The sequence below is a fragment of the Neopelma chrysocephalum genome, unplaced genomic scaffold (genome assembly GCF_003984885.1).
Source record: "Neopelma chrysocephalum unplaced genomic scaffold, ASM398488v2 Primary Assembly neopelma1_24, whole genome shotgun sequence".
Classification (NCBI taxonomy): domain Eukaryota; kingdom Metazoa; phylum Chordata; class Aves; order Passeriformes; family Pipridae; genus Neopelma; species Neopelma chrysocephalum.
The window spans coordinates 21,099-33,854 of NW_020897693.1; the positions used below are offsets into that span (position 1 = coordinate 21,099).

At 68.9% G+C, this 12,756-nt stretch overlaps 2 protein-coding genes across 2 annotated transcripts in view; one reads left to right on the forward strand and one right to left on the reverse strand.

The window, feature by feature from the left end:
• Window positions 1–1,151, reverse strand: part of LOC113975013 (serine/threonine-protein phosphatase PP1-alpha catalytic subunit-like) — an 8,648-nt gene extending 7,497 nt beyond the window's left edge. The window contains 3 exon segments of the mRNA XM_027698623.1: window positions 75–305; window positions 418–549; window positions 1,060–1,151. Coding sequence (XP_027554424.1) covers window positions 75–305; window positions 418–549; window positions 1,060–1,114 — 418 coding nt within the window. The 5' untranslated portion in view covers window positions 1,115–1,151.
• Window positions 1,152–6,431: 5,280 nt separating this feature from the next.
• CARNS1 (carnosine synthase 1) lies at window positions 6,432–10,870 on the forward strand. Its single transcript, XM_027698648.1, is given in 9 exon segments — window positions 6,432–6,521; window positions 6,749–6,885; window positions 6,887–7,207; window positions 7,209–7,238; window positions 7,665–7,846; window positions 8,336–8,417; window positions 8,930–9,161; window positions 9,247–9,518; window positions 9,629–10,870. Coding segments are annotated over 9 exon segments (2,556 nt in total). The 5' UTR covers window positions 6,432–6,448; the 3' UTR covers window positions 10,856–10,870.
• The last annotated feature ends 1,886 nt before the right edge of the window (window positions 10,871–12,756 follow it).

Sequence of the window (12,756 nt, forward strand, 5' to 3'; positions counted from 1 at the left end):
GGGGTGGGACAGCAGCAGGTGAGGGGTGCACGAGGACAGCTGGGGGTTTTGGGGGGCCCAGCCTGGGCACTCACACTCGTCGTAGAAGCCGTAGATGCGGTTGATGCTGGCACACTCGTGGTTGCCCCGCAGCAGGAAGAAGTTCTCGGGGTACTTGATCTTGTAGGCGAGCAGGAGGCAGATGGTCTCCAGAGACTGCTTGCCCCGGTCCACGTAGTCCCCCAGAAACAGGTAGTTGCTCTCAGGGGGGAAGCCCCCGTACTCAAAGAGCCGCAGCAGGTCATAGTACTGCCCGTGGATGTCACCTGAGGGGGGGGACAGGCTGTGAGTGGGACCCCAGCTCCCCACAGCCCCTCTGCCTTCCCGTGGGCAGCACAGGGCTGTGCAGGACCCCCCACCCACCCATCCAGCCCTCACCGCAGATCTTGAGAGGTGCCTCCAGCTCCAGCAGGATCGGCTGGCTCAGGAAGATCTCCCGGGACTTCAGGCACAGCCCCCGGATCTCGTTCTCCGTCAGCTGCACGTTCTTCCCTGGCCGCGACCCTTGGACTGGCCCCCCACCCCAGAGAGCAGGGTCAGGGACCCCTAAAGTGCCCCAGGAACCCTCCAGGAACCCCGACAGTGCCTCAGGAACCTCGCCAGGAGCCCATCTCTAGGGGGCCCTCCTTATATTCCCCAGCCGCTCCCGCCGGGAAACAGATCCCTTAGGAACTCCCCCCATATCCTCCAGGCTCAGTTCCAACCCCCACACCCCTTGGGGACCCCCCATATCTTCCAGACCGCCCCCCTTCCCCCGCAGGGTACAGACTCCTCAGGGACTCCTCCCATATCCTCCAGGCTCAGCTCCAGCCTTCCAGAGCCCTTGGGGACCCGCCCCAAACACCACCCGGCCCTGAGCCCCCTCCCCAAAAGCACCGCGGCCTAACCCCCCCCCCCGCCAGGCCCGGGCCGGGGACCCCCCCCTCCGCGGGGTTGGGGCACGGCCCGGGCGGGCCCTGGGGGCCTCCGCGGGCGGACAAGGGGCAATCCCGGGGGCCGGGGGCGGCGGGGACCCCTCACCCTCCAGGAGGCGGCTGATGATGGAGTCGAGGTTGAGCTTCTCGGTGTCCGCCATGGCCGCCCGCGCGCCGCCACGCCCCGCGCGCCCGCCCAGAGCGCCTCCTCCCTCGCCCGGGGGCGCCCCCTGCCGGCTCGGAGGAGTCACCGCGGCGCTTCGGTCTCCCTCTTGTCCCGGTGCCCCGATCCCGACGCCGATGGGGGTGGGAGACAGGACAAACAAGGAGGGGAGGGGGGCGGGGAGCCACGGCGGTGGCATAGAGGCAGGAAGACACCCGTGGAGCTGGGACATGCGTGGCAGATGGAGAAGCCGGGCAAGGGGACATCCCTGGATAGGGGGACACGCCGGGAACGGGGATACCCCGGGAAGGGGACATCCTGGGAAAGGGCATAACCCGGAAAAGGGGATATACCGGGAAGGGGGACACCCTGGGAAAGGGGACATCTCGGCAAAGGTGACATTGCGGGAAAGGGGACATGAGGGACCACGGGGACTTGTATCCCGCTCCTGGGCGGGCAGAGATAGAGCGGGGGAGGCAGCCTCGGGGTAGATGGGGGTCCCCGGGACTGGGGCCCTGGGGACACGGAGGGGACATGGGGCGATATGGGCGCTCGTATCCTAGTCCTGGGAGCACAGGGATAGGGGCTGGGTGGAGTTGGGGGCAGACCAGGAGGGATCAGGGCAGGAGTGGGTCCCCAGGACTGGGGTCAGGGTCACACGTAGGGGACACAGAGGGACACCAGGGGACACGACGCCTGGCAGAGCTCGGGGATGTCCCTGCCCCGGGGCCTTGGCGACACCGTCGGGAGCAGCACCGAGCGGTTGCCGGGAAGCTGTTGCCACCTCGGGGACAGCCCGAAGGCCGGGCTCCCGCTGGGGACACGGAGGAGGGTGACACGTTTGTGCCACGGCTCCGGCAGGGTGGCAGTGCCAGGAATGGGGTCCTGCCTGTCCCCTGCCTGCCCCCGCCTATCCCCCTGCCCACAGTGGCTGTGCCATGCCGTGCCATGCTCTCCCGTGCCATGCTGTGCCGTGTCATGCCATTCCCTGTGTGCCATTCTCTGTATGCCATGCCGAGACATGCCATTCTCCTGTGCCGTGCCATGCCATTCCCTGTATTCCATTCCCTGTGCACCATGCCGTGCCGTGCCACTGCCCACATGCCATTCCCTGCCATTCCCTGTGTGCCATTCCACGCCGTGCGGGTGCGGTCGGGAATAGCTCCCGGGGCCTGCCCCGGCCCTGACATTTCTGCTCCGCGGTGTCAGTTTTACACCCGGCCCCGGGTGACCTCGGGCTGGCCCGGTCCCTGTCCCCGGTCACTTGTCCCCTACCCCCGTCCCTGTCCCCGTCCCGTGTCCCAGTCCCGCTCCCTGTCCCCGTCCCCCCCGTGGTGCCATCCCGGCTCCTCAGCCCCCCGCTGTCCCCTTTTCCTGCCACCCCTCTCGGTCTCCCCGGTCCCCCGGTGCCCCCGGTCCGGTCCCGCCCCGCCCCTCCTGGGGCCGCCCCGCCCGGGCAGGAGGCGCCGCCGCCACCGCCGGGACCGGAGCGGGCAGAGCCACTGCCGGGGTGTGACAGCACCGGGACAGACAGACAGACCCCGACAGACCTCGACAGCGCAGGAACCGGAGCGGGTAGAGCCACTGCCGGGGTGTGACAGCATCGGGACCGACTGACACCGCCACTGCCACCGCCGGTGGGGGTCCGGGTGATCCGGGGGGGGGTGTTCTTGGGGGGGTGCTGGTGCAGGGAGGGTGGGAGCAGCGGGATGCAGGCCGGGGTGTGTGCACGTGTGTGTGTGTGCGCACATGTGTGTGTGTGTGTGCACATGTGTGTGTGTTTGTGTGTGCACATGTGTGTGTGTTTGTGTGTGCACGTGTGTGTGTGCGCACATGTGTGTGTGCACATGTGTGTGTGTGTGTGCGCATATGTGTGTGTGCACATGTGTGCGTGTGTGTGCACATGTATGTGTGTGTGTGCACATGTGTGTGTGCGTATGTAGGTGTGCACGTGTGTGTATGCATGTGCGTGTGCCCGCGTGTGTGTGCACGTTTGTGTGTGCACATGTGTGTGTGTGCAGATGTGTGTGTGTGCCCGTGTGTGTGCGTGCACGTGTGTGTGTGTGTGCATGTGTGTGCATGTGCAGGTGACACACTGCAGGTGACGAGGTGTGGGTGACAGGATGCAGGTGACAGGGTGACAGGGTGTGTGCACACGTGTGTGTGTGTGTGTGTGCACAGAGCGGTGTGACAGTGCAGGTGTGCGGGGGGGGTGCAGGTGACACGGTGCGGGTGACAGGGTGAGGGTAACCAGGTGCAGGTGACAGGGTGCAGGTGATGGGGTTGTGGGTGACAGGGTGCAGGTGACAGTGCGGGTGACGAGCTGTGGGTGACAGGATGCGGGTGATGGGGTGACAGTGACAAGGCTGCAGGTGATGGTGCAGGTGACAAGGTGTGAGTGACAGTGCAGGTGACAGCGTGGGTGACAGGGTGCGGGTGACAGGGAGGGGGTGACAGCGCGTGCAGGACCCTGCGGCGCAGCAGCCGCGCTGGTGGCCCCGTGCCTGCCGGTGGTGGTGACGGTGACGGTGACAGTGACACCGCAGGCAGCTGGAGATAAGCCCGGGGACGTGCGTGTTGGCAGCTCCGCCACGCTGGGGACAGGGGGGGGGGGGGGGGGGGGGGGGGAGCGGAGGGCGTGCCCAGCCTGGGGACACAGGACAGGGGGACAGGGACACCCCGGCAGGCTGAGCCACGCCCAGGGTCCCGCTATGGCAGCGTGTCCCTCCCTGGCGACGGGGACAGGGACACGGACAGAGGTGCCAGCGCCTGGCGCGAGGTGGCAGAGGGGACAATGGGGCTCTGTGTCGCCTAATCCGGGGCACGGGGCCGGGGGTTGGCACCCCGGGGCGGCGCGGGGGGGGGTTTAAAGGCCAGACCGGCCGGTGTCCCCTGTGCCAGTTGTCCCCGAGCCCTCGTCCCCTGCGCGCTCTCAGGCCACGGCTCCCACCCCAAGGTACCGGGGGACACGGCTGTCCCAGCTTGGGGACCGCAGGGCCACCTCCCGGCTGGGGGTGGAGGGGGACAGGGAGGTCCCCAGGCTGGGGGGGGGGCGCGGACCTGGAGGGACCCCGGTGGCTGCCTCGTGGATGGGTTTTGGGGGGTTCTTGTGCCACATCACCGAGCAGTGTGTTCCCTAACCCTCTTCCCGGCTGCCAGCCACTCCTTGGGGATACCCCCCCGCCGCGTCCCCCGGAGGTCCCGGCACCCCGGGGGGCGGGGGGTGCCTCGGTGCGCGGCTGCCAGCGGGCACCGCTCAGCTCCGTGCCCCAGTTTCCCTCTGTGCCAGCTCTGCCGGGCACCTGCCGGGGCTGGGGACACCCTGGGGGCCGGGGACACTCCGGGGACCTGGGTCTGCACCCCCAGGGCGCCTTGGCACCCTCGGGGCGGGGGGTTTGCCCCCGGTTGTGCTGAGCTGGCACGGGATTACATTAATCCCTGCACGGGCTCAGCCGGAGGTGCCGGAGCCACCGGGGCTGGCACCGAGGGGAAAACCCGGGGCCACCGCGACTGGCACCGAGGGGTCAATCTGGGGCCGCCAGGGTGGTCAACGAGGGGACAAGCTGGGGCCACTGGAGCTGGCACAGAGGGGTCAACCTCGGGACACCAGGAATGGCACTGTGGGGCTGGCACCAAGAGAACAAACTGGGGCCGCTGGGGTTGGCACCGAGGGGACAAGCTGGGGACACCAGAGTTGGCACCCAGGGGTGTCCCAGGAAAGGTGCCAGGCTCTGGTGGGTGCTGCGGGAGGGGTCCTCCCATGGGGGGCTCTAGAGGGGGCTTCCAGTACTGTGGGGGTGTGGCCAGGGGAGTGGCAGGTCCCAAAGGAGCCACGCTGACTCTGCCTGTCCTTCTCTTGCAGCCCCTCTGTCACCAGGATGGTGAGTGGGCCCCGGGTGGGGGGTCCGGGCGGAGGTGTGTGCCCACCCCGGGGACCCCGGCGGTGCCGGGCACTGGCGCGGGGCAGCGTGGCGTGCTGTGCCCACCCTCCGCGTGACCCCGCGGGGACAAGGGGACGCTTTGTCCGGGAGCTGGTGGCCCCGGCGGCTGGCACTGCCCCGCTGTCCCCGAGGCGGTGGCGCTGTGCCCGGCGCCCCCGGCACCGTGACACCCCCACCCGCGGGTGGCAGCGGCGCCCCGTTCCCCTACGCTGCGTCTGCACCGTGTCCCCCGTGCCCGCCCGGTGTCCGCCCCCGTGACAACCCCGTGCCACACCCACGCCAGCCCCTTAGATCCCTGTCAGCCCCTCAAACCCGAGCCAGCCCCATGCCAGTCCACGGCCACCCATTTAGCCCCGTGCCAGCCTGCTAGCCACATACCAGCCCCTTAGCCCCATGCCAGACCCGTGACAAGCAATTAGCCCCATGCCAGCCTCATACCACCCCTATACCAGCCCTTCAGACCTGTGCCAGCCCCATGCCAGTCCCATGCTAAACCACTGGCCCCACACCAAACCCTTAGACCTGTGGCAGCCCCACACCAGCCCTGTGCCAGCCACGTGCTCTCCCTTAGTCCCATGCAAGCTTCATACTAGCGTGATGCCATCCCACTAGCCCCATGCCAGCCCCGTGCCATCCCATTGGCCCCATGCCACCGCCATACCAGCCCTTTAGCCCGTGCCAGCCCCACATACCAGCCCCTTAACTGCATGCCATCCACTTAGCTCTGTTCCAGCCCCATCCCAAGCCCCTTAACCCCGTGCCAGCCCCATGTCACCCCCTAATCCCAGTTCCAGCCCCGTGCCACCCCCTTCTCCCCGTGCCAGCCCCGTGCCAGTGCGGTCCCTGCTCCCGCAGCTCTCGATGGCCCAGCCGAGCCCGGAGCGGGTGCCCAGCCCTGCGGAGCAGGAGTGGGCAGGGCCCGAGGCGCTGTGCCCAGGCTGGCTGGAGGACGAGGCCCCCGATGGCGACGTGCCCGGGGACAGCGGGGACCCCGACGGTGCCACCCATGCCTTCGAGCGGCTGCAGAGCGCCCTGTGCCAGGAGGGGCTGCCCCCCCACGCTGGACTGCTCCACGGAGCCCCGCACGGGTGGGAGGCACGGGGGGCACGGCGCCGGGCTGGGGACACGGAGGTGGCACGGGCTGGGGTGGGGGAATGGCGCCAGGCTGGGAACACGGGGGTGGCAGGGACTGGGATCCGGGAATAGTGCCAGTCCGGGGACATGGGGGTGGCAGGGACTGGGGCGGCACTGGGGGGCACAGTGCCAGGCTCGGGACAAGGGATATTTGGGGTCTCCCAGCCGGGCTGGGGTGCCAGGGACAGGGTGGCACCGGGGTTCCCACCCCGGGGCTGTTGACCCTCCCCTTCCCGGCAGGATTTGGCCCGCTGGACATGACCGTTTGCATCCTGGGCTCCCCCACCGCCTTCCTGCCCGTCCTGCTGGAGGGTGGCACCCGCTGCCCAGGTGGGTACCGCCCCCTTGTCCCCAGCCCCGAACCCACAGTGGGGGGGGTCCCCAAACCTGCCTGTGCTGCGTGACCGGGGCTGGGAAGGAAACTGAGGCAGGGGAGGAGGGTGGCACCGACCCCCCGTGCTCCACTAACCCCAGTACACACCAGTCCAGCAGCAAACGCCACCCCGGGGTGTCAGGGGGTGTGGGATCCTCACTGCCCACCCCCTGCCCGCCCCCAGGTGCCATGGTGCTGTGCCTGTCACCCACCTGGGCCAGCCGGGTGCCGTCGGAGTCGTGTCCCGGTGCTTGGTCCCTGCTGCTCTCCCAGGGTGTCTCCTTCAAGGTGGGGGGTCACAGCGCCCTGGAGACCTTCGTGCCCCCCCCGCCGTGCCAACTACGTGACGGGCACGTTCGCGCCGTGGGACCCCGAGGGCGGCTGGGCGGCTGAGCTGGCCCGTGACCTCGATTGCCCCACCGGGGGCTCGGCCCCGCTCGCCCGCCGCCTCGAGGACCTGCTGGTCACCCGCTGGGTGCTGGCGGCTCGTGCCAACCTGCCTGTGCCCCCCACGCTGGCCTTTGTCCTGGGGGCTCGGGGGGACCTGCCCGCCGAGCTGGAGGTGCCCGGGGTGAGGCTGGTGCGGCTGCAGGACCCCCAGGGCCAGGACAGCCTGGTGCAGGAGGAGGTGGGCGCCTTCCTGGGGGGGCACCGCCATGGAGCCCTACAGCCAGGTGGGCACAGGGGGGCACGGGGGGCACCCACAGGGCGTGGCAGGGGGGTAGGGGTAAGGGGCATGGGCACAGCAGGGCACAGGGGCACGGTGGGGGCACCTGTGGGTCACACACCAGTAGGGTGTCACTGGTGACAGAGGGTGACAACTGTACCGGCGTGGTGTGGTGGCTGTTGGGGTGGCCCTGGGTGGCACACTGGCACATGCAGGTGGTGACCATGGTGTGGGGTGGCATGGGGGTACACACAGGTGGTGGGGTGGCTGTTGCTGTGGCACCAGGTGGCACTGGGTGGCATGGGGGTGGTCACAGGTGGTGGGGTGGCACAGGGTGACACAGGGGTGCTCACAGGTGATGGGGTGGCACAGGGTGACACGGGGGTGCTCATAGGTGATGGGGTGGCACAGGGTGACACGGAGGTGCCCACAGGTGGTGGTGCGGCCGGCGGGGTGGCGGTGGCGGGGGACGGGCACCCACAGCACCCACCGGAAGGAGGAGGGGGCGTCGGTGGTGCAGGCGGTGGGTGCCCAGCTCCGGGGGCTGACGGAGGAGGACAGCGTCCTGTTGGAGGCCATGGTGCCCACCGCCCGCCTGCCCGTGCCCCCCCCCACGTAAGGCCCCCGCCCTTGGGCGCCCACCACCCTCAGGGAGGGGGGAAAGGGTCCCCCCGGGTCCCCCTGGCTGTGCCAGCCATGTGTCTGTCCCCTGGGGTGGGTGGGTGGGTGGGGGGTGGATGGAGGGTCATCGGGATGCCCAAACTCCAAAGATCCTGGGGGTGGGCACGAGGGTGGTCACCCTGGACCCCCATGGTCCCTGGTTGGGGGGGGAAGTCACCTTGGACCCCCACGGTCACCTGGGGTGGGAGGGAAGGGCATCTTGGACTCCCATGGTCTCCAGAGGTGGGAGGGAAGGTGACCCCCTTTGCCTCCTGACAGTCCCCTGGGGCTGGGGGTGACAATGCCCATGCTGTACCCCACACTCCCCTGGGGCTGGGGTTGGCCAGGGCCACCGTGGTGCCACGGGGGGGTGCCCAAAGCCCCCGGAGGAGGGGGGGGGTTGGGCAGGGACAGTGCCTGCCCTGTCGCTCGCCCCCCAGGCAGCCCAGCCCCGCGGCTGCCCGTGGCCCTGCGCATCTGCACCCTGCTCTGCAGGTCCTGGGGGGACCGGCCCCAGCTCTGCCAGGTACGGTGGGTCCCCAAGCCCTGGTGGCCCCGCATGTCCCCAAGCTATCCGTGTCCCCAAGCCCTGGTGGCAGCCCATGTTCCCCAGGCTATGGCACAGTAGCCCAGGTCCCCATGCCCCTGTGGCCCTGTGTGTTCCCAGGCTATGGTGGCCATCAGTGTCCTGGTGGCCCCACATGTCCCCAGGCTATGGTGGCTGTCCGTGTCCCCAAGCCATGGTGGCACCCGGTGCTCCCAAGCTATTAACATGACAGCCCACATCCCCATGTCCCCTGGCTATGGTGTCCATCCATATCCCAGTCCTTGGGTCAATGTGTCACCCCCCATCCCCATTCCCTGGTGGCAGCTGGGTCCCCAGGCTATGAGGTGGCAGCCAACACCCCCATACCTGGTGGCAAGGTAGTCCTACTACTTTGTGTGGCCGTCCATGTCCCCACGCCGCTGCGGCAGCCCACGTCCCCGAGCGATGGGGTCGCAGCCGGTGTCCCCACGGCCGCGCCGGTGTCCCTGCAGGTGGCCTGCGCCGTGGGACGCGCGGACAGCCCGGTGCGTCACGGGGCGGCGCTGCCCCAGGGCCTGGACTCCAGCCTGCAGCAGTGGGGAGTGGTGGCCCCCAGCCAGCGCCAGGCGCTGGCCACGCAGCTCCGGGAGGCCGCCGAGGCCGCCATGGCCGCCCTCCTGGCCGCCGAGGCCGAGCTGAGCCCGCAGCAGCGCGGCGGCACCCGCGCCCGCACTGACATCCTGGGTGAGCGCGGCGAGGGGCGGCGCCGGTCCCCGATGTCACCCCGCGGCGCTGAGCGCGGCGTCACCGTCACTGTCACCGTCCCCAGGTGTGGACTTCTTGCTGGCGTGCGTGGATGACGCCCTGGAGCTGGTGGCCCTGGCCACCAACAGCCAGCGGTGCCTGGAGACCTGCGTGCTGGCCGAGGCCATGGGGCGCGCCGTGGGGGAGCCCGCCGGGGACCTGCCCCGGCTGCTGGCCGAGGCCATGCTGCACCGGGCGCAGTGTCACCTGGTGGAGGGCAAGGACATCCTGCTCATCGGGGCCGGCGGCGTCAGCAAGAGCTTCGTGTGGGAGGCGGCTCGCGACTACGGGCTGAGGGTGAGGAGGGTTCGGGGCGCTGCCCTCCGGAGGTTTCGGAGCGCACGCCGGGTGCCGCATCGCGGCCGGTGGCGGTGGGCGTCCCGGCGACACCTCTTCTGGCGACGCAGATCCACCTGGTGGAGTCGGACCCGGACCACTTCGCGGCGGGGCTGGTCCAGACCTTCCTGCCCTACGACAGCCGGGAGCACCGACGGGACGAGGAGCACGCGGAGCGGGTGCTGGAGCTGGTGCGCTCCCGGGGGCTGCGGCCCCACGCCTGCCTCTCCTACTGGGACGACTGCGTGGTGCTGGCGGCGCTGGTGTGCCAGGGCCTGGGGCTGCGCGGCTGCTCGCCCGCCGCCGTCCGCGTGGCCAAGCAGAAGAGCCGGACCCACCAGCACCTGCAGCGCTGCCGCCGCGGCCGCCCGCCGCCCGCCGCCTTCGCCGTGCCCTGCCGCCGGCTGCAGAGCCACGGCGACGTGGAGCGGGCGGCGGGCGCCGTGCCCTTCCCGGCCGTGGCCAAGCTGGAGTTCGGGGCCGGAGCCGTCGGGGTGCGGCTGGTGGAGGACGCCGGGCAGTGCCACGCGCACGCGGCGAGGCTGTGGCGGGACCTGCGGGACGACGCCGACCACCCGGGCATCGGGCTGGGCTGGGGCAACGCCATGCTGCTCATGGAGTACGTGCCGGGCACCGAGCACGACGTGGACCTGGTGGTCTTCGACGGGCGGCTCGTGGGCGCCTGGGTGTCGGACAACGGCCCCACGCGCGTCCCCGCGTTCCTGGAGACGGCGGCCTGCCTGCCCTCCTGCCTGCCCGCCGACCGGCAGGCGCAGCTCGTGCGGGCGGCCCTGCAGTGCTGCCGGGCGTGCGGGCTGCGCGACGGCGTCTTCAACGTGGAGCTCAAGCTGGGGCCGGGGGGCCCGCGGCTGCTCGAGATCAACCCCCGCATGGGGGGCTTCTACCTGCGCGACTGGATCCGGGAGGTCTACGGCCCCGACCTGCTGCTGGCGGCGGTGCTGGTGGCGCTGGGGGTGCCGCCGGTGCTGCCCGCCCGCCCCGCGCCCCGCGCCCACCTGGCCGGGGTGATGTGCCTGGGCTCGGAGCACGGCGCGGCGCTGGCGGGCGGCGGCGGGATGGAGGCGCTGCGGGAGCTGCAGGGCCGGGGGCTCGTCCGCCTCAACCGGCTCTTCGAGGAGGTGGCGGGGGACGGCGAGTACGAGGAGCCGCTGCTGAGCGTGGCGTGCGACGGGGCGACGCGGGCGGAGGCTTGCGTGCGCCTGCTGGGGCTGTGCCAGGCGCTGGGCATCGACTCCCCGAGATACCCCGTGGAGCATTTCTTGTCCCACTTCAAATAGCGCCGGGCAGGCAGCGGGGACGGCGGGGGAAAGCGGGGCGAGGGCGCGGGGGACGTCCACCCGCCGCCCCGGTACCCCCTCCCGCCGCCCCGCTCCCCGGCATCCCCCCCGCAGCCCCGCTCCCCGGTATCCCCCCGGCACTCCGCCCCACCGGCCCGCCATCCCGCGGCCTGGCACACCGCCCCCTGGCACCCCCCCGCTGCTCTGGATCCCGATCACCTGCCCTGCTATCCCATGCCCTGGCATCCACCCACTTCCCTGGCAGCCCATCCCCTGGCATCCTGACACCCCACCCACCGGGATCCCCCCATTAACCTGGCACCCCAACCCCTGGGACCCCTCTTTTGCCCTGGATCCCAATCACCTGCCCGGGTATCCTGTTCCCTGACAGCCACCCACTCCCCTGGCACCCCATTCCCTGGCATCCCCCCATTACTCTGTTATCCCATCCTCTGCCATCCCCCGTGTCCTGGCACCACATTCCCTGGCATCCCCTTCCATCCTGGCACCACATTCCTTGGCAGCCCCCCATTACTGTGGCACCCCCTTCCCTGTCATCCCTGCATTACACCGCTACCCCTTCCCCTAAACCCCCCCCTCCCAATCCAGGCACCCCATGTCCTGTTCCACCATTCCCTGACATCCCCACCATGTCCTGGCACCCCATGCCCTGGCATTCCCCCACTCCCCTGACACCCCATCCCCTGGCATTCCCCCACTCCCCTGACACCCCATCCCCCTGCCCTGGAACCCCCATTCCCTGCTCCCCAACATCCCCCTTCCTTCCCTGTCCCCCCCCTGTCCTCGCAGCTGGGGGTCCCATGCCCCTCCCATGCCAGGGACACTCAGGGGGACACCGAGTGGCCCTGTGCCATCCCGTGGTGGGGGGGGGAGCCAGGGGGAGGCCGGATGTCGGGGAGCAGGGGAGTGGGGGAATGCGGGGCAGCCTGAGGTGCGATGACACCTGCTGGCATGGGGAGACCCTACAATAACATACCAGCGTGGGGAGACCCCACAACAACAGACCAGTGTGGGGAGACTCTGCAATAACAGACTGAGGTAAGGAGACCCCACAACAACACACCTGGAAGGGGAGGCCCCACAATAACGAACCATCATGGGGAGACCCCCTAATTACAAACCATCATGGGGAGACCCCCTAATTACGAACCGTCATGGGGAGACCCTACAATAACAGACCAGTGAGGGGAGGCCCCACAGTAACAGACTGAGGTGGGGAGACCCCACAATAACACCCTGGAAGGGGAGACCCTACAATAACAAACCAGCATGTGACAAAACCACAATAACAGACCAGTGTGGGGAGACCCTACAATAACAAAGGGGCACCCACAGATTCCCTGGAGCAGCTGAGAAGGTCCTCTGGGAAGAGACTTGTGTGGGGAGCCCCTGTGATATATAGGGCTGTCACTGGGGAGACCCTACAATAACACCAGCAACCACACAACAACACCAACATAGCCCCTGTAGTGCCTGAGACCCTAGAATAACACTACTGACCCTACAATAACACCCACCTCCTGTAGCAACCCTGACCCTACAATAACACCAGAGACCCTGCAATAATGCCAAAACCCACAATCCCCATGACCCTACAATAACACCAGAGACCTTACAATAACACCCAGCCCCTCTAGTGCCCCAACCCTACAAAAACATCACTGCCCCACAACCCTATAATAACACCCTACAATAACACCAGACCCTACAATAACACCAGAAACCCTACAATAACACCCAGCCCCACAACCCTACGAAAACACCACTGACCCTACAGCAACACACATCCCTACAGCAACACCAACCCCTACAACCCTACAATAACACCAGAGACCCTACAATAACACCCAGACCCTGTAGTGCTTGAGACCCTGCAATAA